General features: G+C 46.8%; 2 protein-coding genes across 2 annotated transcripts in view; both read right to left on the bottom strand.

Moving 5' to 3' along the window:
• LOC126518237 (phospholipid-transporting ATPase ABCA3-like) overlaps window positions 1–9,352 on the bottom strand; it is a 40,383-nt gene extending 31,031 nt beyond the window's left edge. The window contains exons 1-5 of the mRNA XM_055064659.2: window positions 8,724–9,352; window positions 6,799–6,901; window positions 4,523–4,632; window positions 2,574–2,671; window positions 1–189 (exon numbers count right to left, since the gene is read on the bottom strand). The exon at window positions 1–189 is cut by the window's left edge and continues 88 nt beyond it. Of these exons, the coding sequence (XP_054920634.2) occupies window positions 1–189; window positions 2,574–2,671; window positions 4,523–4,632; window positions 6,799–6,901; window positions 8,724–8,848 (625 nt within the window). The 5' untranslated portion in view covers window positions 8,849–9,352. The remainder of the gene's footprint in view (window positions 190–2,573; window positions 2,672–4,522; window positions 4,633–6,798; window positions 6,902–8,723) is intronic.
• Window positions 9,353–19,638: 10,286 nt separating this feature from the next.
• On the bottom strand, window positions 19,639–27,387 carry LOC129381634 (ABC transporter A family member 4-like). Its single transcript, XM_072285434.1, has 4 exons — window positions 27,162–27,387; window positions 24,467–24,655; window positions 22,908–23,089; window positions 19,639–20,013 (listed from the first exon to the last, which is right to left on the bottom strand). The coding sequence occupies exons 1-4, from the start codon at window positions 27,358–27,360 to the stop codon at window positions 19,684–19,686; spliced, it is 900 nt and encodes a 299-aa protein (XP_072141535.1). The 5' UTR covers window positions 27,361–27,387; the 3' UTR covers window positions 19,639–19,683.

Genomic DNA, 27,387 nt, shown 5'->3' with positions numbered 1-27,387 from the left:
GCGGCAGCAGGAGTCGCTCGCACAGCACCAGCAACAGCATGCACGCGACGGGGATGGCCAGGGAGAACAGCCTGGTCCACCAGACGCGCGCCCAGAGCAGCGTCCGCTTTCGCAGCAGCGCCCACAGCACCGACAGGGTGCCGGCCCTCGACGACCTGGCCTCGCACAGCTGCGCCAGGGCCTGCGAGTCTGGGACGTGGTTGGACTCGCGGGTCAGCGCTTGCCGTCCGGCCCCCCTCAAACTCTAGATCGGGCACAAGTCCGACGCGGCCTATTCACATACATGTGAAACGCAAAAAAAAAACGCTTTTCTGAGATAACTCCTGGACCGATGTTAATGAAATATGTCGCACTTGAGAGAGAAAGTTAAATACTAGTGACTGTTGGAAGCGGAATTTCGATATAGGACCTGAATTTTGTTAAAATATATTTTTATATTCGCAAGTTCGAAAAAGCAGACGCACGAAGTTTATAAATTAATAGCTCTGCATGAAGTAGAGATATGGCGGTTCCGTAAACGGAATCCGTTAGATTACTCAAAGCGAACAAATTCAATATGTAAATTTATATCTTACGTGAATCTGTTACGTTGTGTTCCAGGGTTCTGCAAAAGCTGCATTTCCATATTACTGAATTTTTCTCGATTTATGTGCAACATGTTCAATTTCGTCTGCTTTAGATGTACTATCAGATGCCATTCCCAGAATTGTGATACCATTATTTCTTGCGGACGTACGGGGTTGTAAACTTGACAGTTTCGTTTTCTGAAGATGTGCGATTTTTGCCATATTTTAATAAAAAATTGGCGACCTAAATGAAAACTTCGAAACCCACAGTCACTATATATTGTTTTTCTTTTAAATGCAACAAACCTCGTAAAATTTGGTGCAGTGATTGCCGAGAAAAACGAATTCTCCTTTTACATGTATTTAGATAGGAGCACCCGAGCTAAAGCTTCCTCTTAGCTACAGATACGCGCGGCTGCGGTTAAGCAAAAAGTATTATGGGCGCACGCGAAATCTCCGGCATTTTACTGCGAAGAGGAGTTATAATCTTGGAAACAGTGCGATCCTGATAGGCCGTCATACTTTTGTCGAGGTAGGAGGTGAGATCCTATAAGAGAGCATGTCGGTGTACGTACACCTGGCACCAAACCGAAAATTTCTGGGTTTGTCCCCTGCAGTTGTCCTGCGCAACTGCGAATAGTATGAATAGGTAATAATGCGGACATAATTACAAACAAATAGCAAACAAATATTATTAGGCATCGTCTGTTGCTTTTGGCGATCATGGTTTAAAGACGCACAAAAAGAAACAGAAGAAGATATGAGAGACTTAAAACAACAAAAAGCTAATGAAGTTGGTAAAGATTTATAGTTTGAAGTTTCAGGTTTTAAGTCCCTTTTCGTTATTCTCGTGTCCGTGTCTTCAGCGCCTACACTTTCAATATGAGTGACGCTGTAGTGGATGAACTGTGAATAAACGGTTTCTGGTGAATACCCGGGGCTAAGTGAATACCCAAGAATACTCAAAAGCCTCTACAGCTGTCGTCGTCGTCGTCGTCGTCGTCGTCGTCGTTGTCGTTGTCGTCGTCGTCGTCGTCGTCGTCGTCGTCGTCGTTGTTGTTGTTGTTGTTGTTGTTGTTGTTGTTGTTGTTGCATTCGCAGTCATTGGATACGTTCGTGAAACGCTTCTGTACTGTTCCCGTGGTACTGATTAAACCTCCACATTACGTTTGCATAATACGAGATAATAGGGAAAGAAGTTTAGCCACGTGACTGTGTACGGAGCGTTTAGTAAAATTAATTTGAGAATTCAGAAGAGTTTGTGCACAGGTTCACTTTAGCTTTGGTGGAGCTTTAGCATAGTTTCGGCACAAGTGGTAGTCTTTTTCCACACATGGTTCTTGCCCCATTAAACCATGCACACCACTCTAAAAACGCTCGCCGACTATCACAGTTTCGCATGAAAAAACTAGTGAAACACCTAAAACTAGTGTCGGCGTAGATCTCTAGTTTGGCAGCAGGTATCCCGGCAATCAGAGAAGTGCATGCATTTGCCTCAACTTCTTCCGCATGGGTTCTGCGACTTTAGAGTTTAAGCTTACCTCGTGGTGGCCATTTTAAATAGCAGTTCTCTCTTATGGCATTAGTTCGTGTTATTTAGCTTTTAAATAAGATAGTAACATATGGTTCTCGAGATATTACGTACGAAAATAATTGTATACAATTGGCAGAATACAATAGCAACGACATTTTGTGGATCTTGCGAAACATGGGATAGGTCTCACGTCACGCGAATTACAGAGTGTTCAAATTAGGTAAAAAAAATATGAACTTGCCGTCAACTTATCTCCTCCAATTAAGCGTTTGCAGACCATCGCGCAACGTAACCGCACAAAACAATAAAAAAGTAACTTTAAGATGTGATATACCCGTGACATCGAGCCAAGTCCTACAACGTTACAGGTTCTGGCTACAGTTCGCGCGATGGCTAAGTGATAGCAACGCCAGCATATTAATTCACTGGTACGCTTAGCATAAAACATAGCGAGCTAGGCATGCCTGGCGTACCTCGTTTCTGTTTTGCCGCGTCTTCCTGCTCCGACTGAAGGTTAACGCAGCCGTCACCGATGCTTTTCTTGGCCTTAGTCTGAGTGCCAGTCACCAACCTGCCACAACAAAGAGAAAAATAATCGCCCAACAGCTGCAGACACCTTCTTGGCTTCGACGCCACTAAACTTGAGCTTTGAAAGAAACTTCGCCGAAAAATCTCCAAAAAAAGTCAAATAAATGGGACGCACTCATACTACTCAATTCGCAAAAATCAGACGATATTTGACTGGCGCTGACACAGACATGCCCGAGTCTATCCTTTCGCACGAATCGTCAGCTGTCGCGCACCCACAGTATTTGGAGTATCGTTAACCAACTTGGCAAGACGCTTAGTCGAATTGATAATCTTGACAAGAAGAAGCACAACACAGGCAAAAGCGTCGAGGACACAAGACGTCCGTCTCCTCAATCCCGCACTGGTTGTGAATATGGGTTGACCAACTTCCCTAAACCTACACCTCTTCGATGTATTGGCCGGCTCTCTGCATGGGTCGGCAACGCCTCAGTACATCCACACAGTTGGACTGTCACCACGCCTCACTAACACCAGTGACGGCCTCTATACGGCAGCTAAAAGAAATAATAAGAGTTTTGTTTGCAATCCTCTACTGAAGGGGGGGGGGGGGGGGGGGGGGGGGGGCTCTACATTTTTTTTAGACTTGGAGTGGCTGCTGAGAACCAAACACTACTAGCAGCGTAGATGGCATTTACCGCCGGCGTATGCAGGTAAATATTGAACACGCTCCGGCATGCCGTGCAGGGCCAATAAAGCTTTATTTGGCTGGACACACAAGGATTCAGTTAAGTAGTGAAAAAGAGGAAGGTCGAGGATTGATGAAGAGCGACTTAAAATATTTCTCAGAATAATAAAATACACGTTACATATTCATTGCTTTCTTTCCAGTCCACGTGGCACCCGTTGCCACTTCAATGCAGAGGGCAATTCTCTATTACAAGCCGCCCTGAAGTGGCGGGTTAATGTGGGGGCCACGCCTCTTTCAATTCTGCACAGAACTAATGGCAGTTTTTTAAGACTTTGCAACGGGCTCTAACTTGCCGACGTCATTGCAAACGCTTATTTGAAATCTTTCTCTAAAGATGCAGTTTGCGTGCAGTTATGTAAAAACGCGCCCAACATACTGGCGCGCGTGGGATCTGTCGTCATCCTAACACAGTGACCTCCTCGACGCTCGATCAAGAACTCGGGTAACACTGCGCGATCTATTCGTCAAAAGACACGCCGAGCAAAACCCACTGTCTGCAGCGTTTTGCTTCTGCTTGCAAATTCGCGAGTCCTGCGGGCTAAGACAACGTAGGCAGGTGAGGATAAACACGTGGCACAGCTTCCACATCAGCACTATTTTGACAGGTGTTCATGCGAAGCGTAGCGCTAAGCGCAAAATTGTGAACGACGGGGTTTGATGGATAACAAAGCCTTCGAATCAAGCGCATAAGTATCATGTCAGGTTTGCAAAACCGATTATCCGCTCACCCATTTTCCGAATCTGCCCTTGCGTACGAATCAGATAACAGGGAGCAAAAAAAAAATTCCCAGTGTCACTTCAACAAAACATACACCACGGGTTCGTAGGAATAGAACGCACAAGCTGAAAAACCCTCCGACGTGAGCGACGTGAGCGTTTCCATAGCAAGGGGCATCAGACCGGCGACGTTATAAGTGGTGAAACGTATTGGCGAGGTTTTACTCGAATGCGTGCTTTTTTACTCCTACTGTGCTAAGATCTGCTCAGGGTTTTCTTTCTATTTGGTTTTTGAACGGCGGTGAACTACCTGGTGTGACTTGTCCACCACTTCTCTTCTCTAAGAGCCCGTACGACTACAGCAAAACTGCCCTTCAACGCAGCTAAGCTTTCCCGACCAACAGAAGGCGGATCTCGAAGACTCACTTGATGTAAACGTCCTCGAGCGTACAGTACGACAGGCTCATGACTGAGATGCCCAGGATACTCCGCCTTTTCTCCAGGTACTGAAGCATCGCAGTCATCTTCGTTGTTTTCTGCACGAGTCAGGACGGCACAAATGCGCGAAAGCATGCAAATTACTGCCACAAATGAGCGAGCTCTTTGATATTTCATTAGCACGTGGATTCAGCACGCACCGCAAGAAATTTCTACTTGCAGGCGCTATTAAGTAAGACACACACAGAAAAACTTATCATAGCATATTTCTTTAACAATTCCAACAAACCATTTATTGTGTATCGAAATTTGAAATGCAAAAAAAAAAGGAATGTACGACGGGATATGGTTACAAACAGAAATTTATTGGGCTAAGTTTTAGAACAGCGACTTTGGTTTCTGAATGCGTTGAAGGTGCTAGAAGGGCTAAATTTTAGAACGACGTTGGTTTCTGAATGCGTTGAAGCTGCTAGAAGAAGCAACATCACCATCTATAAGTTGCACAGTGGAATGGAACATTCCTTCACGGTTACGTGGCTGCTGCAAAAGTACATGTACAGTACAGAATTCCCTTGATGCTTTTGTTATATTGTCAATATTACAGATGGCCACTGCCCTGCTAATCTCTCACTGCATATATCATGTCCTGTCTAGTAGCAAATATGCTTATTACTGATTTCACGTTGCCCCTATCTTTAGTCCTTCCCGAACATTCTGATGTTGTCCTTTTTAAAATTTCTTAAGTTTCTTTCTTAACCAGCTTCCAGTATTAAGCCAATTCCATGTGACCTCCGGATCAGATCGTGATGGCTGAACTTTCAAATTTTGTAAACTGCGAGAGTTGCCGTAAGAGCTTAAAATGAACGCTTAAATCATTTCAGGCTTCGATTTCAAACGCTGGCCTCGGTCACTCCAACTACGGTCTCTACACAAACGTAGTTGCTAAAACTTGCACCTTGCTTCAACCACCGCATTAACTTCCTCGTTCGAATTCTTCGAACACTAACCTCCTTCACGTGAGTTAAGTTGGTGCCATGCACCACTGCTGGTCGTTCCACGGTCTTGATGTCTTACGTAGAAACCTAAAATTAGAATAATATGCCGCAAGCTTTCCACTATCCAAACTTATGCCCCTACCATCGACGATGGATTGAACACCATTAAGACGTTCCCAGTAAAAGTAGATTATTCTCTTGTTATATGAACAGTGGGAGTTCTGCAAACTTCCTGTGCTGAGAGTTTGTGCTTCTACTCCCCAATTGGAGTATGTTAACTCTTGTCGCACACTTGTGGCAACCCCGCGCGCATGTTTGGAAACACTGCTCAAGGACGTACGAAACAAAGCGAGTCTATGCTGGGGGCCCTACGCCATCGTGTACAAAGCCAAGTGAAGAGGTGCGTGTGAAGTGTGATCTTGGGATTGAGTTCTGATGTTACCCTCCCGTGGAAAAATACTGCTGAAAAAAACATCTGACTCGTTCATCGGGACCATATTAAGTTGGCTATTTTGTATTCTCGTCACCTTTCTGACACTGTTAAAGCAAGGCTATTTGAACTCTGTTGTCATTTTGATTGTTGTCTGTCTCACTTAAAAAGCCCGGAAATCATTGCGGCCACCAAATTGGTCCCTCTGAACATTACTAAATAAAACATGCAGACGAATAGTTCCGGCATCTGCAATCATTATATCTGCATCACGGGCTTCCATGTGGATCCGGTACGTTTTGAGGCACCCGTAAGATCTAGCTGCTTCAAGTGCTACTGTTGGCATAACTACAGCTTCCGACTGTTGCCGATTTGCGGAGTTGTAAACGAGGCGTTTCTGTTCTTTCTGCGAACACTGCGAAATTGAATCGTGGCACTTTAGCGTCGCGAATCTGCACCGTGGGTCAGAGTTACTGACAAGAGAGGAGTCGAAGACCGCTTCAAGAGAAAGCCTCATTTCTCAGCCCGCACATACACCCGACAATATAGCAAGAATATTCACGCGTGTGCGATCGACAAACGCAGTGCATGTCACACACAAATCGCGTAGTGGTCACGCCTGATTTGTTGGTTAGTTGGTAACAACTTTATTTCGAGTCCTGCAGAGCTTTCGCCGACGGGGCCTTAGGTCTCCCACGTGGGGACGTCGAGGTGTAGCCTCGCCGCCGCCTCGCGGGCCTGCTGGACGGCCCAGAGTTGTCACGCCTGATATATTTATAGTTTTTTTCGTCCGTGTTTTACAACCTACGGCTATAGGGGTAGTATAACGTAGTCCTCACCTCGGGAGTATCGCTCAAGTTGAACACCACGTCGACCTTGGTGACCCGCCTAGGCTCGACCGGTCCCATGTAGTTTTGGACGACGCGTTTCACTTCCTGTTCCCTGTGGCACAGAGAAAAGCGGACGTGACGTTCTGACAACACGCCGCGTGTTTAGACGCATGTGGGCGAAAGAAACGGCGCTAAGGTACAGCGCTTTCCATGAGAGGCGTCGTCGCAAAAAAAAAAAAAAAAAGAACGCCGCCATGTGCTCTACTGACGTCATCAGGAGTCGCCTAATGCTACGATACCCATCTCTCGAGACATTTCTTTCTTTTTCTTTTCTTCTTTTTATTTCCAGATCAACACGGAGTCGCCCCCCTTCCCTGTTGATGCACGGTACTCTGGGGGGCCAAAATAAACCAATCAATAGCGTCTACATGTCATATCTTTAACAACCATAATTAAAATCTTGTGTCACGTTTAGCGCCGCAGACCACACGGAGCACGAATACGGTAGCGAAGCATACGGCGTGCCGGTAGTCGCTATCGTTAGGCTTACGAGCCTCATTTCGAAGCTGTAAGCACAGTGGAAGAGATTGCTTTTGCAATTCGCTGCCGTCTATAGACAAACCAAGGCAACGTTATTACCAATTAGCTTCGAAACATAAAAATTTGGAGGACGCTTAAGCTTAGCCTTAAGAGTGGAAAGCGATAGCATTCAAAGACCCCTGACTGCTTTTCATGCTTCCCGGCAACCGCAGCTTATGCAACCGTAACGTTTACCGGGAAACGCTGGCGGCGAATGACATGCACTAAGGGTAGCTTTCTGGTTCGATCTCCTGTTATTGTTTTTCACTTTTAATATTTCAGTCTGGGAAGCGCTATCATAAAAGATATGAGCTGTCGACGTTTGTTTGTTTTTTTTCATTACATTTGTTTGCGGGCTGCCGTTCCCAAAATTCCGAGGAATAACTTTGTAAAGAATGAAAGACAAGGTGTGAGCAACTTTGGTAATAGAAGAGTGGTCGGGTATGCATGATTCAAAATTTGATTCGAAATTACTTTTGTCGTAGCGACGTCCGACGCTGGACTGGACGCCGGACGCGGGATGCCGGACGCCGACGCCCGCTTTTCTACGATGCAGGGCCCTTAATGCCATCGCGTTTGAAGGACGGCTTTCTTATGACGATAGAAGCCGAGGAGCAGGCAAGGTCAAGCACGGTCCTCATCCACACTGCGGTTTGTGTGCTCGTAAAAAAAGCGCGCTGCTATTTTTTGTTCAATCATGCAATACCAACTAGCCCGCTCTTTCAAGTTTTTTTTATTACTTACTTAATAATTTGGGGCACAGAAACACGAGGTAAATTGCGAAACATTTTCTTTCGGGCCGGCAAATCTCGTTCACAGAGGCGCCACCGTATTACCCGCGATCGGGGTCCTAAATGCTACGAGTCGCGCTCTCCAGGTGTTCACGCACTATGTTGACTACAGCTCAGTTGTAGCTGCAAGCTACAACTCAGTATGCGCAACTAAATCCTGAGAATGACCGAGCGGTCAACCAAGAATGCAGCGCAAATTTATTGCGACGTCGAACTGGAGACACAACCTTCACTAAGTAGTCCGATCGATGGTCCAACACGAGGCCGCGTGAAGTCTAAGAGAAAATAAGCCGAGTAAGAATCAAAGCCGAATCAAAGCCACGGAGTGCCACTCCAGACATTATAGCTTGCACCGGATTATCCAATCACGCGGCGCCGGTCGTTTCGAGGCAATCAGTTTGTAGCAGCTGACGCAGTCACCCCCCGTAAGACAAACCAGAAACGACGAGATGGCAAATTCTACAGGCACGGCGGAATCGGCCAGTGACCCAGAGTAAGCACTCAAGTCGGGCAACAAGCCGCGTCAACAAATCAATCCGAAGCAGCCGCGCAATTCGCCCCCACCTGAAGTTCGCGAGCCTGGTCAGGCGCAGGCAGAATCCGGAGTCGAATTTCTTCTTGAGCCACGTGGGCGATCCGGCGCACACGACGCGCCCTTCCCGCATGACGATGAGCCGGTCGGCAATCATCTCGGCCTCCTCGATGCTCTGAGTGGTGACCAGGACGCTGTTGACGTCAGCGATCTGGCCCAGCGTCTCCCACACGTGGTTCCGCGCCCTGGGGTCCAAAAGCCTCGACGGCTCGGACAGGATCACCAGAGGGAACTGCGCGCGACAGCGCGAGGACAGCACGTGTTTGTACGTTTCATTAGACAGCTTTAGTTTCACGTATGCAGAAGCTTTGCGCACGTAAACATGAGAGATCTGCGTGCGCTACGCGCCGCATCCGTGGAACGCTTGTAGTTTCGCGTACGCGAGAATCCGCTGGTGCAGGTAGGCGTGGCAAACAGATCGTTGCTTCCGCGTGGTCTACTAGTACCTTCTACCGACATACGGGAACGCTACTCGCGCCATGTTCGTTCAAGACGAGCCGTAATCGAAGACATGGCGTGTTTCTCGCACTTCACGAACTGCGCGTCCGTGCTATATTGTGCTGCGTTCTCTGCCTGGTAGCTAGCTCACAAAGCCCGTCACGTGTACGTGGGACGCGCGACGCAATGGTACAGATTTCACGTGCGTACGTGATGCGCCACGGGCCTCCTTGCGTTCGGCGCATGCGCATTTGGATCACGCAAGATCTTCACGCACGTAGCGCTTATACGTACGTGAAACTAAAACCGCCTAAAATTGTCGGAATCGGAAACAAGGCGCCGAAGACAAGAGAAACGCGGACGGTGGCGCACTTTCAAAAAAAAAAAGTTCCCGTGAGATCTCGTTACAACGAATCGCAACGCGCACGGTGATTAGTTCGATTTAGCTGAGCCTGCGCATCTCCAATTTGCCATACGTGTTTGCCATACGCTGAGCAAACTTCTGGACAACGCATTAATACGGTGGTCTGTCCGTGTTCGTCGTAACCGGGTCTCACTGCACTACAACCACCCCGATCTTTATATAGGATTCTCGCTCATGACTTGTGCCCAATAACATAACGATTCCAAAGCGAAGCTTCCTTGCCTACTCTCTCCCGGAACGTTAAAGAAGCGTGAACTGGACACGGACGAAAACAGACGCACATACACACACGCGCATTTTTTCCGTCCGTATCCCAACGTGCCCAAACAGCAACTCTGGTACCCTGCCGGGTTTGTTGGGGCTACTTCTTAGTGCGGGGGGGGGGGGGGGGGGGATATATTCGTGAATATATACGAAGGTTAAATGGACGCCAAATGAAATTACCAGCGAACGGCATATAAAACAATTGGACGCAGACGACTAAGTAGTGCAAATAAGCGCACACCTATAATCCGTAAAAAATAAAAGATTTCGGTGAAGCAACATTTGCGAGTTTACAAAATTCAACAAGCGTAGCGGACGGCTGCGATGACACCCGGAAAATATTTCAGTCTTTTTGGAAGTAATGAGCTGTGCCACGCAAGAACGTTTCCAACAAGCAACGCTCGATCACAGTGTCCGAAAAGATATTGAAAATATAAGTGCGCACGGCTTCGTTAGCGCGCACTTCTGCTGCGCGATGAGCCTCTATGTTGACTGCGCGAGGTGGCGCAGCGAGCGGGAACTCGGAAACTCGCGCAACGTGGTAGAACATCGGAAAGACGTGAAAATAATGAACCGTACGTTTGCGTAGACGGCGAATACGATGCAGAGGCACAGGGCCCGCTTCATCTGGGGCGACAGCTCGGACACGAGGGTGTCCCTGTACGGCTTCATGTACAGCGTCAGCAGAAGCGGTTCCAGGTACGAACGCTCCTCGGCCGCCGAAACCCCGCGAAGCTGCGTTCGCAAGGCAGTGGGAAGAACTCAACAACTTCGTCGGTGCAGAGGAAGCGACGTCACGGACGTTTTGAAAGATTGCTGCTCGGTGAGTGGGGTATAGTTCACAGGTAAAGTTATATCACTCATTACTTAGTCATAGTTGTGCAACTATAGCCTACAGTAAACACGATGCTTATTGATAACGCGACGGCCAGCAGGCGAACAACAGCGTCTGCTTCGCAATCTTCCACGTGGGCTGCCTTTTTATTGCGCTGGATGGAACTCGGTGGCACGCATTTTGAAAACAAGGGTCTTCTTAGCCGACTTCACATGGGTTTGCGTATCTGGGATGTGGGTGCTCTTGTAAGCACTTCCAGAGAGAAAAAGCAGTCCTTTCGGGCCTCCAAAGCGCCGTAGTGAGCCGTACGAGCTCTCTAAATGTAGGTTTCAACGCGAGAAGAAGCGATAATTAGTCGCAGAGTAGGTAAAATTAACGATACGGGCGTAATTAGTGTCGATATAGTCGAAAACTTAGCATTACACTACATCCCTGTAAAGGGTGCACCACTGTAAATATATACTTATTGAGGCAAAGCCGCCGTACGGCAGGTTTTTGAGAAATTGAGCGAGTAATCTGTAAGACCGTGAGTAATCTGTAAGACCGCTTCGGCGGTGCCTACAAACAACGCAAATTAGTCCACAGTAAGTAAAATAGACGATACGGGCGTAATTAGCGCCAATGTAGTCGAAAATTAAACACATTGCACCACAGATTTCACCATCACCGGGATCGACTCACCTGACCTCTTGGTCAAAAAAAAAAAAAAAAAGGATCAACACTTATGATTATGATCAAAAGGATCAATAACGTATGGTCTGCCACACGGTACTGTTATATTAAAGACTATAATATAAAAACCATAATCAAAACATATCCAGCTGCGCGTTTGGTCATCATGACATTCGCGCACTAATTTGCGTTTTGTACTTGGCGAACCTTGGATCAAGCGCCTGCAGAAAGCGTCGAAACAGCGGTGACTTGTGCATGGGCATGACGTCACTTCAACCAAGGACAAAGAGCTCGAATTTCGTTCATAGTCATAGTTTGCTTGTTTGTTTTTTTGTTTTTTTTTTTTAATTGAAGACAACTTCTACATGTTTCCCGGTCCCGTGGCGTGTGCCTTTTCTGCGCTGATTACATGCCACGAATGTGCTAATTCATGAATTGGTCCAAAGAAGTACCCAAAAAAGTGCCGTTTGTCCAAATCCCAATGGGTGCCAGCATCGACCTCACCCTGCTCCCAATCACAGTTTATAAGGTATACTAGTTTGGCCCTTATTGAAACCTGGGGCTTCTATAGCGAGAAAAGCATGCAGTGCGGCCACAGCATTCCACGTGGACTTGGTAAGCGAACTGGTATCTTTATTCAAGCAAGGGGAGATACCGAATGCATAATTCTTACGCAGAAAGCAAACTATGGGGTTTTACGTGCCAGAAACACGATCTGATTATCAGGCACGCTATAGTGGGTGACTTCGGAAATGTTGACCACCTGGGGTTCTTTAACGCGCACCTAAATGTAAGCGCACGGGTGTTTCTTGCATTTCGGCCCCATCGAAATGCGGCCGCCGTGGCCGGAATTCGATCCCGCGACCTCGTGCTTAGCAGCCCAACACCATAGCCACTAAGCAACCGCGGCGGGCAATTCTTACGCAAGAACATGCGCCGAAAACAAGGCGTAGGTCTTCAAAATTATCGCCTTTCTTCCTCGCCCTCATGTAACTCCTTACGTGGCTCGCCAAACCATTCTGCGCTTGCGTGATGCGACACTCCATCATGCACTGGTACCGGAAGCACCAACCACAGGGGTGCCGGCACCAAATATTTTTTTGTTAAACTTCCTTTGTTTCTCTCTCTCTCTTTCTCTCTCTCGCACGCTTGTTTTGGACATTCAATAATCTGCCCCGCTTCAATGCTTCACCTTAATCCAAGCTGGAATTCGTACGTATGCCCGGTGTTTGGTGCATTATCCGTACTTCAGCCTCGTACACATTCTGCAGTGCAGACTACAGAGGTCGAGAGCGTCGAGGGAAACCTTAAATCCGTCCGGTCGCTCGTCGAAGAAGAGCGGTGCCACTCACATACAGGAAGTAGCGCATGTTCTCCTCGACGGTGAGGTCGCCGAAGAGTTCACTCTCCTCGGGGCACACGCTAATGTACTGCCACGTCAGTCCCGAGAGCCCCGTGACGTCATAGTTGCATATGTACGCTTCGCCGCTCGTCGCCGCCACCATGCCTGCGTCGACGACATTTGAACTGCGTTACTTCGCGCGCCGTCGATGTGACCCCAATGTGCGACAGCAGCACTGCCCTGCGGTACTTGGCCAAAGCGCTAAAAAGGACTACTGGACGACAAGAGTGGAAAACTTGTCGTTTCGCGCTGTTCCCGTATACACTTTCGTAATGTACCAAGAAGTTCAATATTCAAACCTTCCGAAATGTGGCTGTACAGCTAACGCGGGTCCGCTAAAGGTGCCCAAGAACGGCAGTTGAGTCGATACTTGAGAGAACGTTCACGTCGTGAGCACCTTTAATTTTCCCTATTCAAATGCATGCGGAACGCAGAAAGGCTTTTATTGCGCCAACACTGAATCGATTTGAATAACCTTAATTGCAATTAAGAGAGAAATTTGAGTTCTACCGACTGTGGCAAGCAAAATTTTGATTTTGGTTCTCGAATGTTTTACAAAAAATTGACGAAAATTGACAAGAATAAAGAAAACTCAAGCACAAAATTTACAAATGTATTCTCTGCACAAGAAAAGAAAGACATCGTAGTTCCTTAAACTTCATGTGTCTCTAAAGCGAACAAATATGACATACAAGCTTAAAGTATATGAGAAAGTGTTGCAACGCTTACTATACTTGTACTGAAGCACTACTCGAAAAACTAGTGGTATATTCCAGAACGGTGCGTAATATATCAATTGTGTCCGCTATAAATGCCTCGTGGGTGCGCTTTACAGAATTATGATATTGTCACGTGATGGTGACGGTGAAGAACACAGTAGCGAAACCATGAATTACGAAACCATTGCTCTTTGCCTGGTGAACCTGTGACCACAAAGGCGAGTGACACTCGAAGCACGACGATAGTGGCGAGCACAGTTGGCAATCGTCGAAATCTTATCTGCGGGTCAAGCACGCCGGCTTGCGTACGTGAATCGTTGACGGTTCCAACGCAATCGCTGGTGCTCGCATACCTTCCAGAACATACAACAACGCTATTCGCGGCGCGCATACAATCCGATTACGCAATACTCGGCGAGAACATACAAAAGAGACAGGAACAATAACGTTCCAGCGAGTTCCAAATCATGCAGCCGCGCCTTGCACTGAACAATAACTTTAATTTGTTATCAGGTGAAATGCAGTCTTCGGAAAAAATGATGATAAAGAACACGTGTCAATAGCGTTTTTTTAATGCTGAGTTACGAAGTTTTAAACCTTGTGTTACAACTTTCAAACTTTATCCTTCTTTTTTATTTTGTTACGTGTGTGGTCATTCTACAATGTAATAAAAGACATGTTTTTTGCCGCAATTGAACACTCACAAAAGGAAGACACATAAAGACAACACGGGCGGCACTTCCAACTGATTTATTTTGGGCTGTGACCCAAGAATATATACATACATACACGTATGCGCTGGCTGTTCACAGATCTACGTTACCCAGCGGTCAAACAATCTAGTTTCTGATTTATAAAGCACGACAGATATATCACTAATGCAATTTGTTCCTTTCTTTTTTATATAGTAGGCGTCCATCAGCTCACATGCTGTTTGAAATCTACTTCTGCCAAGAATCCTAATCTCAGAAAACCGTGGTTTACACATGCAGGCCTTGCAGTGCGCAGGCAAATGTGCCACGCCATCTTTCATTAGATTTAGTTCGTGTTCCCTGGCTCGTTCATTTATGCAGCGTCCAGTCTGTCCTATATAGGACTTGCCGCACTCAAGGGGAATTTCGTACACCACGCCTGTAGCACATCTCCCGTAGGACGTGCTATGCTTCTTGCCACAGCCTCGCGAACCGGTCTCCTCGCGTGTGGTTTTCGAACAGAGTCGACCCAGTTTGACGGGGGCAGAAAAGGCTATGGTTACACCATACCGGCCTGCCACCTTCTTGAGGTTATGGGAAGCCTTATGAACATAAGGAATCACTGCAGGTCTTACGGTTCTGGCTCCTTCTTCCTCCCTTGTGGCGCTGGTACCTTTAACTTTCCGTAAAAGGCTTTCGGTGACTGAGGTCACCAACGAGTCAGGGAACCGTGCTTCTTTCAGTCGCTTAATCTGATTATTGAATGAGGCCTGCATTGTGTGTGTACGCGATTTTTCGAGGGCAGACTCCAGGCAGAGCATAGCAATTTTGGAATGGAATGAATTATATGGTAGCAACCCTGTCTTGGCACGTGGGAAATATTGCCAACAAGCGTGTCTATCATGAAAGGTTTTTCTTAAATCCAAAAATTGCAGGGTGTTACGCTGTGGCACTTCATGCGTAAACTAAAGCCCTTTACCACTGTCTCTAAAAATGTTTAAAATATCATCGCAGCGCTTCAATGAGCCTTGTCTGTTAAAAAGGATTAAAAAGTCGTCCATGTATCTAAAAGCTTTTAAGATGTTTAAAGTGCTATCCCGTTTAAAAGCCTCTTCGAGCAGGCGGTCAACACTAGATAAGAATATGTTGCACAGCAGCGGCGCAATACACGAACCAGTGCGAATGCCGCGTTTTTGCAAGAAAAGCTGTTTGTCAAAGGAAATAAAGTTACTATAAAGATAGGCTTCCAATGATGTTAAAAAGTGCTCAAGCGTAACACCAGCTGAATTTTGAAAAGCTATGATGCCACTTTCTTCTATGCACATCTTTACCGCAACAAAAAGTGCATCATGTGGAATTGAATAAAACAGTTCCTCAACATCCACAGGAAACGCATTGCCTATGGATTGTTTGTATCGTAGAAACTGCACTACGTCTTCTGAATTGCCTGTCGAGAAAGGATCATTTACTTTAACAGTTTTTAGCACCTTTAGAATGTGCCTACTAAGTAACAACTGCCACGTTCCACGTACGCTCACGATGCTCCTAAACGGCACATTGGGCTTGTGCGTCTTTGCACTGAAAAATATGTTTAGCGCTGTAGCTCTCAGATTGTTAATATCTCTGGCCAACTTGTCCAAGCTGAACGCCTTACACAGCCTGACAACATTGCTCTTTACCTTTGATTCAGATTTCTTAATCTGTACAAAGTTTTTGTTTGCAGCCTCTGCGGCTTTCTCATTGTACATTCCTCTAGGAAGTACCACAAAACATCCCTCTTTGTCTGCTTCCAAAATAACTAGGTAATGATCTCTGCAAAACGTAACAGTCTTCCGCATAACCGCAGCATCACGACTTGACCTACACCCTGAAACGCTTTTTTCTAGACTGCCCACACCATCAAGCAAACATCTTTCTTTGTCTTCTTGGGGCGGTTTCCTAGCAACATACCTGTTAAACGCTGCTAGTTCATGCACAGGAACGCCGGGCTCAATGCTGTACTTAGGTCCTTTCGTAAGAAGATTTGTGGCATCCTCAGGAATGCTGGCATTTCCCAGCAGCACCAGGTTGTTTGTTCCTACTGTTGTCTTCGTTCCACCCTGCTTTGCGGAGCTGTCCTAGGGCTTGGTTCCACCAGTACTCCGTCATATGATGGATGACGCGTCTAGACGTCTTCAGCTTCCTCTCTGCTAGCCAAGCAGTATCTTTGTTAAAACGGACTACACGAAGCCAATCATTAAGCAAACGTACTTGTCTCCAAAGTTCAGAACGTAGTATTTTGCACAGGCGGTTACTGTGTCCTCTCGACGGTGCAACATGACCAAAAAGGGCACTCACTTAACAGGGTGTCAGTCCTTTCTTCACACAGAATCCGATGTATCTTGCATGGCATGTCGTTGCGACGATATAACTGGCGATTGTGTCGACGCTAGCAAACGAGTTTTTGTGTCTTCCTTTTGTGAGTGTTCAATTGCGGCAAAAAACGTGTCTTTTAGCAAGCACCAACTAGGCCAACAAACAGTTCTGTTACAATGTAATACGTTGTATTATCTTTATTATATTAAGTTCTTCTAACTGCATTGTGCTGCGTGACTGTGTGAGTGCACTTACCTCTTCGTGTAGCGTCGCATATGTTTTTGTAATGTCAACAGGCCAGTTTTGCTCACCTGTATGGCTAGATATTATACTACAGTTTGTAATTATTCCTAATGTCTGCCGCTTGCCAGTGGCGCCTTGGCACCGTCAAGCTGTACCAAACAGCCTTGCCAAGGCAGCCAAAGGCAGCCAAGGCAGCCCCAAACATTTTGTAAATATTGAAGAGAAAATATGATGATGTGGTGACCCTTCGTACATTTTTTTTTTAGCTTCGCAAATTTCAAAGTTTATAACATATTATGACCTATAGCAAGAACTTTCTACCAGCAGTCGGTAGATTTCTCGCTTTTCCTTTCAAATGCAATAAACATCATCAAAACTGGTTCAGTAGTTGGCGAGCAAAAACTATATCTACGTTACTGTGTACTTAGAGAGGAACGCGCCACGCAAAGCTTCCTTTTTGAGGCCTAGACAAGCCGCTTCTCGAGAGATCGGGCGAGGCTGCGGCTACAGAACTGTGCATGGGAGGACCGGTGAGTATTGGTCGAATTTAACAGGTCTTTAAGATAAGGTTCATCGAAAAAAAGAAAGTGAAGCAACCAAATAGGCCCGCCATCCCTACGTGGATAAACTTTCTTTTTACTTATTTGTGAGCTTAACTGTACTGATAAAGCACACAGTGTCTTGTTTTCCCTAGCTACGGTGATAGAAAAACGTGACCCTCCCGTACGTACGTGATATCTACATACGTATCATCAACTTAACCTGAAAAACTGATGACAACGCCTGTTACGCCTTAATATGTGGACGCGCAACGTGAGGCCACCTCCTGCACGGTTTCTAAGCAAGCTATAGTCACAGACGTAGGTTTCGCAGTTCAAATTAAGCCAAGATCACTCTGTAGACGCCACAAAGCTGTCAAGTCGTTTTTCATTGGGTTTGAATTTATGCTGATAGTAAGAACAGACATGCGCACGACGGCTCTGCAACTAACGCTTCAGAAAGCGTTCGAAGCTTCGCGGTTGTCGACGTTAGCCAAGCTACGGACATGGGCTCACCTTTCAGCGGCGCTCGAAGTCTGAAAACTGGCCGTGTGATCTAATAACGCCGTTGGAGCACGAGACGAACCTACTCGCGGCACCACCAGACATACACCAGATTATATATATATATATATATATATATGCGGTAAAGGCATATATTGACAAAATATTTAATATATTCATAAGCTATTCGAATGACGCACTGCTTTTCGTCATGCCAGCACTACGCTAACATGACGAGCGCGCAACATTTGTGTATATTCCGTACTGCAGCTCTGAGGTGTTAGAGAGAGAGAGAAAAAAAAAACAGTGGCACTAGCTTCCCAATGAGCCATCAGCAATGTACTGTAGCACACGCGCTCACTGTAATGGACGCGGTATGCGCACCTGTGAGAACGTCCAGAATGGTCGTGTGTCCCGAGTCGTGCGGCCCGAGGATGACCGTGACCTGGTGTTTGTAAACTGTCAGGTTGACATCCTTCAGGTCGCAGCAGCCTTTCTTTTTCTGCAGAGGGGGGGGGGGCGCAACAAAAGAAGAAAAAGAACACGCAGCCATTAAGTCGTTCTATGCGCTCACATTGGCTCAATTGGCTCTCTGTGGAGAGCCTCTACCCTCCTTTAACGCCTGTCTATAGAAGTTATACAGGTGCCTAACCAAACTATGCAGCAAGTGCGAATTTTCCGTCTGAAGCAGTCATTTCCGAACAAAAAAAGAACGTAGACAACATGGTGGTGACTCGGGCCAGTTGGTTGGCGGTCATAACGAACAGATCTTCTTGAAGCGAACCATATCACACGTAAAGCGAACGCTAAAACAGACAGAACAGCGCTTCTCTCACAGCTGAAAGCTTTATTGAACACAAAGGCTAGATAAGTAGCACACATCGTCATGTGCACGCGCATCACAGCATGCAACCAAACCGGCTATATTATCAGAACCACACGTTACAAAACGCGACAAACAAGTAAAAATAACAGAACAGCGGCAGTTCCTATGGTGGAACGACTACACCGGAAAGACGTTGGTCCCGGGTTTGATCCTCGAACCAGGAGAACTTTTCTCAACTGTGAAGATTTCATCCTCGAAAACCTGCACGGCTTTCCTTTGTAAAGCTTCGTGAATGGGGCAGTAGATTGCATGACAATCTTCCCTTTCACAAAACACTTTAGACTGATAAATAATTATTTCGAAACTCCTTTTCGGTAATTTCACAGTTATTGGAGGGTTAGAGTAGGCTGATTATGAGAATAAAAAAGAAGAAAGGACAAAGTTCTATTTTTGAATTTCGCGCCGACTCCCTAACGCATGTGCGTCAGGGTGATGTCACGGATTTTTAGGTCGGCTTTTTTTGCGTATTCGGGTCGTTGTGGGTCAGTAACTGTTCTTAAAACATCCTAGGTTCCGCCTCTTGCCTCTTCTAATATAGAATTTAGTACATAATTACGATTTCAAAAAAAAGAAAGATAACTATGCCTGAGAGCAGGCGCCGGCAAAATTTATGCCGTCATGGCGAAACGGTGTGGTAAGCGCGCCAGCGCCATCTATCTCACGTTTTGTGCATCTTTTTTCTGGCTTACAGAGCCCCTTCTCGCGGTAAAGTGCTGCTTTTTCTTTGCATCTTCAGTTTCAGTTCATTATTCTTTAAATACAATGAATTGGTAAGAGACAATATACAGACGAGGGTACCAAAGTCAAAGACTGCAACGGAACCCTCGGTTAATAATAACGATGGAGAGATGTATTAAAGAAGAGCAAGCTAACTAAAAGAAACAAACACAAGCGCGAAAATACAACACAGAAAAATAAAATTAACAAAAACAAATTGTCTGTATACAAGGCTATAGTGTTTAAAAAAAACTGTCAATACATACAAATGGCAAACGTAGTGTACTGAATGACGTAAACTTAGTTATTAAGTTATTAATGTACTCTGCTTTACTGTGTACTGTACTGTTATCAACTCTACCAGCACGAATGGCAGGAAAGTTACTCCACGTGAACGAGTTTCGAAATTTTGAGGTGATCGGGACTAATCGTGAGCAGCTCACCGCGCACAAGTCGATGATGTTGACAACGGCGTCGACGCTCTTGGGAGCAGCTTCAAAGTACTCCGGGTTGATATTGGGCGGCACCGGGCTCCGAATGTTCCACTTTTTAAGGGGAGTCCAGTAGTCGATCTGCAAAAAAAAAAAAAAAAAAGTACTCTCACTCCACAACGAGTCGCCAAGTAGCCTAGCGGAGTGCTTTCCCACACGCTATCCCGCGCTCGGTTTTATCAATAAAAAGATAATGATTCTGCGTGACAACCGGAATGTGGACATATAACATCTACATTGACAATAGATATATATGGATGTATGTTCTGTTGCGATAGGCATGGCTTCTTAGCCTACTATGGGGAAGGAGTAGAGGGGAAGGAAATAAATTGGTGCCACCGAAACTCGACCGCGGTAACAGGGCTAGAGTCTCTGTAACGAAGCCGCTCTCCCTGGCGAACGCCAAGAGGCAGTCGAGCATGGGCCACCGATGAAACGAACCGTTGTTCATTTCGCTGGTGTTAGATTTATTGCGAGTATTTCAGGGGAAACCGTATGCGCTCGGAAATTTGGTGAACGAAGCTTGCGAAGTACCACGAGGAGGTAGCGCTCGGTTTCTTAAGTTAAAATACGCTCTCATTACCTAATTAAAGCATAGGGAACAGCTTGCTTGGAGTATATAAATTGTGAAATTACTAGACATTCGACTAGTAAAGAAACCAACAGGGATTTCCCCGAGCAGCTGCGAGCGAAACGGGATCGAGCCCAGCACCGAATTTCCCCCGTCCTTGCAGGCGGTTGGGAAATGAGGTTTGCAACGATGCAAGCCCCCTTTAACAGGGGCTTGTCCCAGAGTGGGTGCCAGGACCGTCTCCATCGTTGCGCTCCCTGGATGGAGCCTCCCGCGAGTCGGGTTGCTTGAGAGTGCAACCCTAGGTGGGTGGTAAACTCAACCTAAGGCTAAAGAGTACTCCGGCGGCGGCGCAGTCATGCCAGAGTTAACTCGTTCTAGCGTTTACAGACAGCGGACACGTGGAGATGGGACACAGGACACGCGAAACGCGTGTCCTGTGCTGCTTCTCCTCGAGTCAGTGTCTCACAACAAACTGTCGCCCTGGCGGGATGCACACCGTGGGGTATTCGTCTTCTATACGTGGAAAAACAATACGTTTTCTCTATCGGCCTTCATTATTCGTTCCGGAGCCATCTTAGTCCCGTGATGAAGCCTGATTGCTTCCTGCACCGGCCGGAGCGTTCTGATACAAGTATTGCATTGGCCAGGTCTATTCCGAATTATTGTTTATAATGTTTAGGGAGGTTCGATCCTCTGAAACAAGCTGAAACTACTACGACTTAACATTTTGAGCGCAAGGGAACGTGTACTGGGCCGGTATAACGTAAAAGTGTGCAAATTAGTTTTCTATCCCAAACACGCCGTTAACCCTCCGTGATAGGCCAGAATGGTTCGAGTCAAGCCCAAATGGGCGAACGCAACGCCCAAATTGGCGGAGCCCGAGCCATTTTGACCTATGACAGAGGGCTAATGGCGATTTGGAATAAAAACAGATTGGAATAATTTTACCCTATTCCGGCCTTGGTCTTGTTGCTATATACAGTATACTAAAAGGCATGCTGTGATACGTTCTGTAAAACTTTGACGTGTGCCGGGGCCATGTTTCTCTTTGTTCATCTCGTTAAAAGGAAAATATAGACAAATATTGCGCCAAGGCTAATTAACAGCTTAGTGCTCCGAGCTGTTCAAGGCGTCACTCCTAACTAGTACAAAATCTCGGTCGCATACCAGCGACAAAATGAAGGAAACGCAGGACAGTATTGCGAAAATACAAAAAGAGCTCCCGTCTTGTAACGCGTCCCGCTTGTAATAGGTAAAGTGTAGTCAACAACCGATAATACGAAAGTTTTCGTTATATTTCAAACTGAAATAAGTTGGCTAGTTTCACTGGAGTTTCATCCGAAGAGCTTACTGGTGGCGCCTCTTTACACCTCCGTCGGCGCTGTGGCTAGATGTATGGATTTAATTAGGTCGCAGTTTGAAGGAAGGGATGTGGCTGCTGCCACTATGCTTGTTCATTCTCTTATTGGTCTGCGTTTTCTTTTTTTTTTTTTTGCCGTTCATATCCGCGGTTCGTGCAAAACAACCACAGAATTTATCGACAAACAAGTGCTGTTAATTTCACCGTCTGTTTTTCCTTTTTGTCGCTTTCACGCCACCTATGCTTCAGAGATATTTGCTCACTTATACTTAAAGCCTAACGCATCAGGCAGAATAACCACGTGCTCACTTACCTCTGGAAAGCTACTGCGATGGGCTAGAATCACAGGAAACATTCCAGTGATTGTCCAGCGGATCTAGGACTTGCTAGGGTTCCTGTTTATATAGGGACCTAAGGACTTGCACGTGATCTGCGCATCACTTGGACTCGGAGGGAGGCAGCAATATTGGCCAGAGCATTACCTCCAAAATCGCCGACGCGCCTTACAGTGCCTAGCCAAGGTACCCTGTTCGTCACCGGCAGTTTGAATTACGGAACAGTCGCCAGAAGAGTTAAGTCGCAATTTCGCTAGCTACAAAGACGTTTTCTTTTGTCGCAAAACAAACGTCGCGATGTTTCGAGGAAGGTTGCCTACGATTTCAGTTTCATTCAGTGTAACGTTTGCCCTGCAGAACCACCCGCTATCATCAAAAGACGGCATCGTCGTCGGCAGTTGACAAGATAGGTCGCACACCCGCCGCCGCGGCAGGGAGTGGCGATGGATAACAACTCCCAGGGCTAGACCATACGCACACGCAAATGCTGAAGACACAGATTCGACTAACACCCGTGGCCAAGTGCCCTTACTCGTCTCTCATTTCCCTCGCACTTCTGCATTTCTTATTCTGGAACAGTCGATTTCCCTTACGCTTACCATTGCTTAAGCGCCTGTTGGTTTCATGAGGTTCTTGCCAGCAAAAAATCGAGCCCCTCGGTTCCCTTCATTGTTTTTTGCTCACGGGCAAACAAGCAGATACTCACAGAGAAGAAGAAGTACAGCGGCTTGGGGACTCCGTATCCCCAGGGCGCCGCGTTGTCCAGGAAGAAGACGATGCCCGCCATGACGATCACCTCGAATATGCCAACGCCACTGAGAGAGCCCACGCCCACGTTGTCCAGCGTGGTGTAGTTGTCGTTGATGTTGTGCCACGACAAAGGAACCTCTGCGAGTTTATCGGACAGGACGACAGAGTGTTGCTATTACGACCCCAGCCCCAGGCAAAATCAGTTCCAAACATTAAATAACCGTCTTTCATAAGTTCTAAAGCTAGCCTTTCTGCGAGGTCTGTCTGCCTAGCTAACGGCGGCGCAGTCACTTTTCGCAAGCAGCTCACGCATACTGCAGCGAAGCTGTTAGCCTCTAGTTGGTCGGTATTTTGCGTGGCCTCGTTCTGTGCTAACCCAAAAAACAGTACCGCCACCTAGCGGCTGCGCGGCCGCTCAGACAGACCTCGAACGGCAGTTGGAAAAAAGGGCTTTCTCTTTGAGTTTCCGCGTAGCAGAATTACGTTTTCTCAAATATTCGAATTACAATCCGAAGCTATATTGTCTGCAGCTTGCGTGTAAGTCGTACTTTACAAATTTTGTGACGCAATTCACTTTGATAAATTCAATTAGTTCAATGAGGCACTTGCGCTTGGCGGAGGGCCTAGAAGAATAAGGATGTATACTGTACTTCCGCACATGCGCGATATACGTCGTTTGAGGTGGTGGTGCTTCTGTGTACATCCCCATTCACAGGGTGGAATTGAGGCATTTTCTTTTTTTGGATCACGCATGCATATGTATCAGATACGCGTGTTTATGACATGCCCGCGCTAACTAGCTCCTTGAGACGGCAGGCGAGTGTGTCGCATCATAAAGTACGGGCGATAGCACGCGCATGCGCACTATAGTTTGTCATTTCCGTACGTCCCGAACGGGAGCGCGCTGACTGCACGTCCCCCAGGGCTTCGGGATCCGCCCACATTCTCCAGTCCTTTTCCTCCCCACAGATGTCGCTAGGAAGACGCTGTGCGACATTGCATCGTCTTCGGGATCGGCTCAAGTCGCAACAGAACAGGTTGTGACGTTTCATTTCTCGCATAAAAAGAAAGAAAGACAAAAGAATATGTGGAGACTTGGCGTTAAGAGCGAGAGAAATGCGTTATCATTACGTCGCAGCTCTAAGGGTTCCGGATCCATGACTTTACGCTCACCACATTGCAAAGTGTTGTTCAGTAGGCTCGCGCACGCAAGCACGCACGCACGCACACACACACACACACACACACACACACACACACACACACACACACACACACACACACATACATACACCCAATTAGTTCCTGATCAACACCTTGAAATATGGTTTAAATCATGGATCCAGGACCACAAAGAAGCGCGATGTCAAGATAACGCATTTCTCTCGCATTTACCGCTCAATCTCAACATAACTTTCTCTTGTCCTTCTCTCCGGCAAGGAAAGCACTGGGTAGATTGGGAGTTGGAGGGAGGAGTAGGCAGCCGAGACCGCCCCCTTTCCGTCCGCGACTCACCGTACTTCTCGAAGCGTTCCATGGCCCGCAGGCACCAGTGCAGTAGCATGCAAGGGCTGAGCGCGGTGGCCATCTTCTCCGCTCTCGGCGTGAGGTAGTATCCGAGCCCGAACGGGTTCTGAAGCCACGCGTACGGGATGATGGAGATCGCGAGCCAGTAGACGACGGCCGCCGCGAACGCCACGCTGGCTGCACGCAACAGTGGAGGACGGAGTAAGAGCGAGAGAGAGAGAGAGAGAGAGAGGTTGGTTAGGAATTGGTTAGGAAGTTGGGGTGTGGCGAATATTCGAAAATTTTCGAACGCGCGTCGTACACTCTTTGCTATTCGATTCGCCCGTTCGACTCCAGAAATCCCTCTTCGAAGCTGACGAATATCCGTTTCGGTTCGAATACGAGGGGTAACAACCCTTATTGTAGTCTACGGGGCAGCTGCTACAGGCACGGTCGCTAGACGGTGCCTTTCCATCGAGCCGTCATGCTAGAGGCGACTGCTCTAAACAATCCTGCGGCAGGGTAGTCGTGCTTTCTGCAGAGAGTTAACAATTGCTGAAAAAAACCGGAAAAAAAGCGAGCGGAGTAGCTAATTCCTGCTTGGTAATTTCCAGCCATTCGTGAAGGATAACTCGCCTTCGGGCCGTCACTATTCCTCTCCTCTTTGTACGCAGAGCAGTTCATAATCTCTTTGGACAATCTCGCCGTGCTTGAGTGCATTGAAAGCGATGTGCGGTTCTGCAGTGTTAGACTTCCCTTCCATATCCGGCGACGTGCTCTTCCCGTGTTCCATTGCGGCTTATACGATCACCACTGACTTGTTACTTACCTGCAAGCTCTTCAAATGACGCGCATTCAAGTCGAGTTCTTGATGGTTTTACATGTACGCTGCATCACCTATTGCCATAAGCTAAGCCTTCTTTTTAAATGACTCCGAGCAACATTTATATTTCACTTTGCTTAGAAATGGGAAAAGATTCGACATAGGATTTGATTTTGAAGGGTTGTTTATCTCAACTATCTGTGCTCGGTGCCCTTGAGAAATTTTTGTCATTCGAATACCCGTATTAGTAAGTTACTAAGCCCCTCGCTCCTGAGGCTCGCTGAACGCTTGAATCCCTGACGTAGGAAGGTGAGCAGCAACGCGTGTTATTCGACGGTATGGGCAACATATTCAAATAGAGACTTAGGTGGCGTAGTGCATACCCAGAGAACGCGATAACCGAGTCAACAAGAACGTTTGTTATCATTGTCACAAGGAACGAGCGTCGGCCGAAAAGTATTACCTGTATGTTTAGTGTCTGCAGTATACATTCCGTGGCTATTTTCATGTACGCACATTCAGCTACAAAAGTTTACGGTACACAGGTTAAGGCATGACGCTTCAAATTCAACTGACTGGTGCATAGGTGTCGAAGCGTACTACAAGTTGAATCTTGGATTTCGAGGAGACGCGCTGACTAACAAATAAAATACTTGTTGAGGCGAACAAGGAATACACATCATAGTCGGCTAGCTCGTAGGACAAGCACAAACAGCCCCGACATACAGAGACCGTCTCGTTGTCACCTCTGTCTTCGTTCGCTTGCACTGCATATACTAACAAATTAAATGCAAAGAAAGCCAACCTACGCGCGTCTGCCCGAAAACAAAAGCAATTGCAAGCAAATCTATCTCACTCTAAAAAAATATGAGAAACTGACTGACACGCAACCATTAAAGGTTACATGTGTTTGTGCGTGTGTATGTGCGTGTGTGTTGCAAACGAAATGAGTGATTAACGATTCAATGTAGGTAGCCAGCTCCACTTGAGTACCACAATGTCGCATATTGTTAGAACCCTTACAATGGAGACATTGTAAGGAATCACCGCCAGTTTGTTTTTTGTTCGACGCCAATGAAGACTTTTCTTCTGGAGCAAAATTATACTACCACCCTGATACATGCCTGGGCGAATATATATTCTTTATAAAGCATTCCAAGACAACTAATTTTCCGCATTAAAGTTTACATTCTGTGAACTTCTCCATCTGCAAGGACAATACAAAAATATTGTGGATTATATTTCACGAGTTTATAAAGTCAGGCAACGATGCCAAATTTTTGCTTATCAATTTTAGGGCTAGGATAAACATGGCTACGAATACAACCTCTTTCGCAGAAGCATCTGTTGTATGTACAATATACATATTGCTTTTCCTTAAGTTATTTGCATTTGTTTGGGCAATGAAACGAAACAGTCAACCTTTTTTTTTTTTCACCTTTGCAACAGACAGGCGGTTGCCCATGCAGGTTGCTATGTTGCCGTTAAGCGAATGCGTCTCGAAAGTATATCTTGTGGTGACCCGTTTGCCACCGAATCGAAGCAAGCAAGCAATCAAGCAGGGCATGACATCATATGGAAGAGCAGGCCATGGAAGTGCACGGCATGGAATGGCAGGGCATGGAAGTGCAGGGCATGGAATGGCAGGGCATGGAATGGCAGGGCATGGAATGGCAGGGCATGGAATGGCAGACGTGCCTTGGTCACGCACCGCCTACATGCCACGTCCTGCACATGACTCTGCCTAATAAAAACCTAGTTTGCCTATAGAGTGGGATTTTTCGCGCTGGTCTCTGCGCCGCCATCACAGTGCCTGCCTGCCTGCCTGCCTGCGTGGAACTATACCGAGCAGCCAATTAAAGAATTGCCGCGCACACTTACGCTCCCATATAAACTGGGCGAGCACCATGGCGTGCAGTATAGTCTGCGCTCCGCACGTGCACAGTACTTGCATGAAGAGCAACGGGTTGACGTGCTCGAGGAAGGCCGTGCCACTGGCGTTGCGGTACACGAACAGCGGCACGTACATCAGCAGGATGGCGCCGAAAATGATGAAGCCAGACTCGAACATGTGGCCCATATAGTAGGCCACGTCACCCAGCCCCGC

Source organism: Dermacentor andersoni, chromosome 11 (genome assembly GCF_023375885.2).
Source record: "Dermacentor andersoni chromosome 11, qqDerAnde1_hic_scaffold, whole genome shotgun sequence".
In the NCBI taxonomy this organism is placed as follows: domain Eukaryota; kingdom Metazoa; phylum Arthropoda; class Arachnida; order Ixodida; family Ixodidae; genus Dermacentor; species Dermacentor andersoni.
Note: the sequence above shows the minus strand (reverse complement) of the source record. Positions and strands in the feature narration are given on the sequence as shown.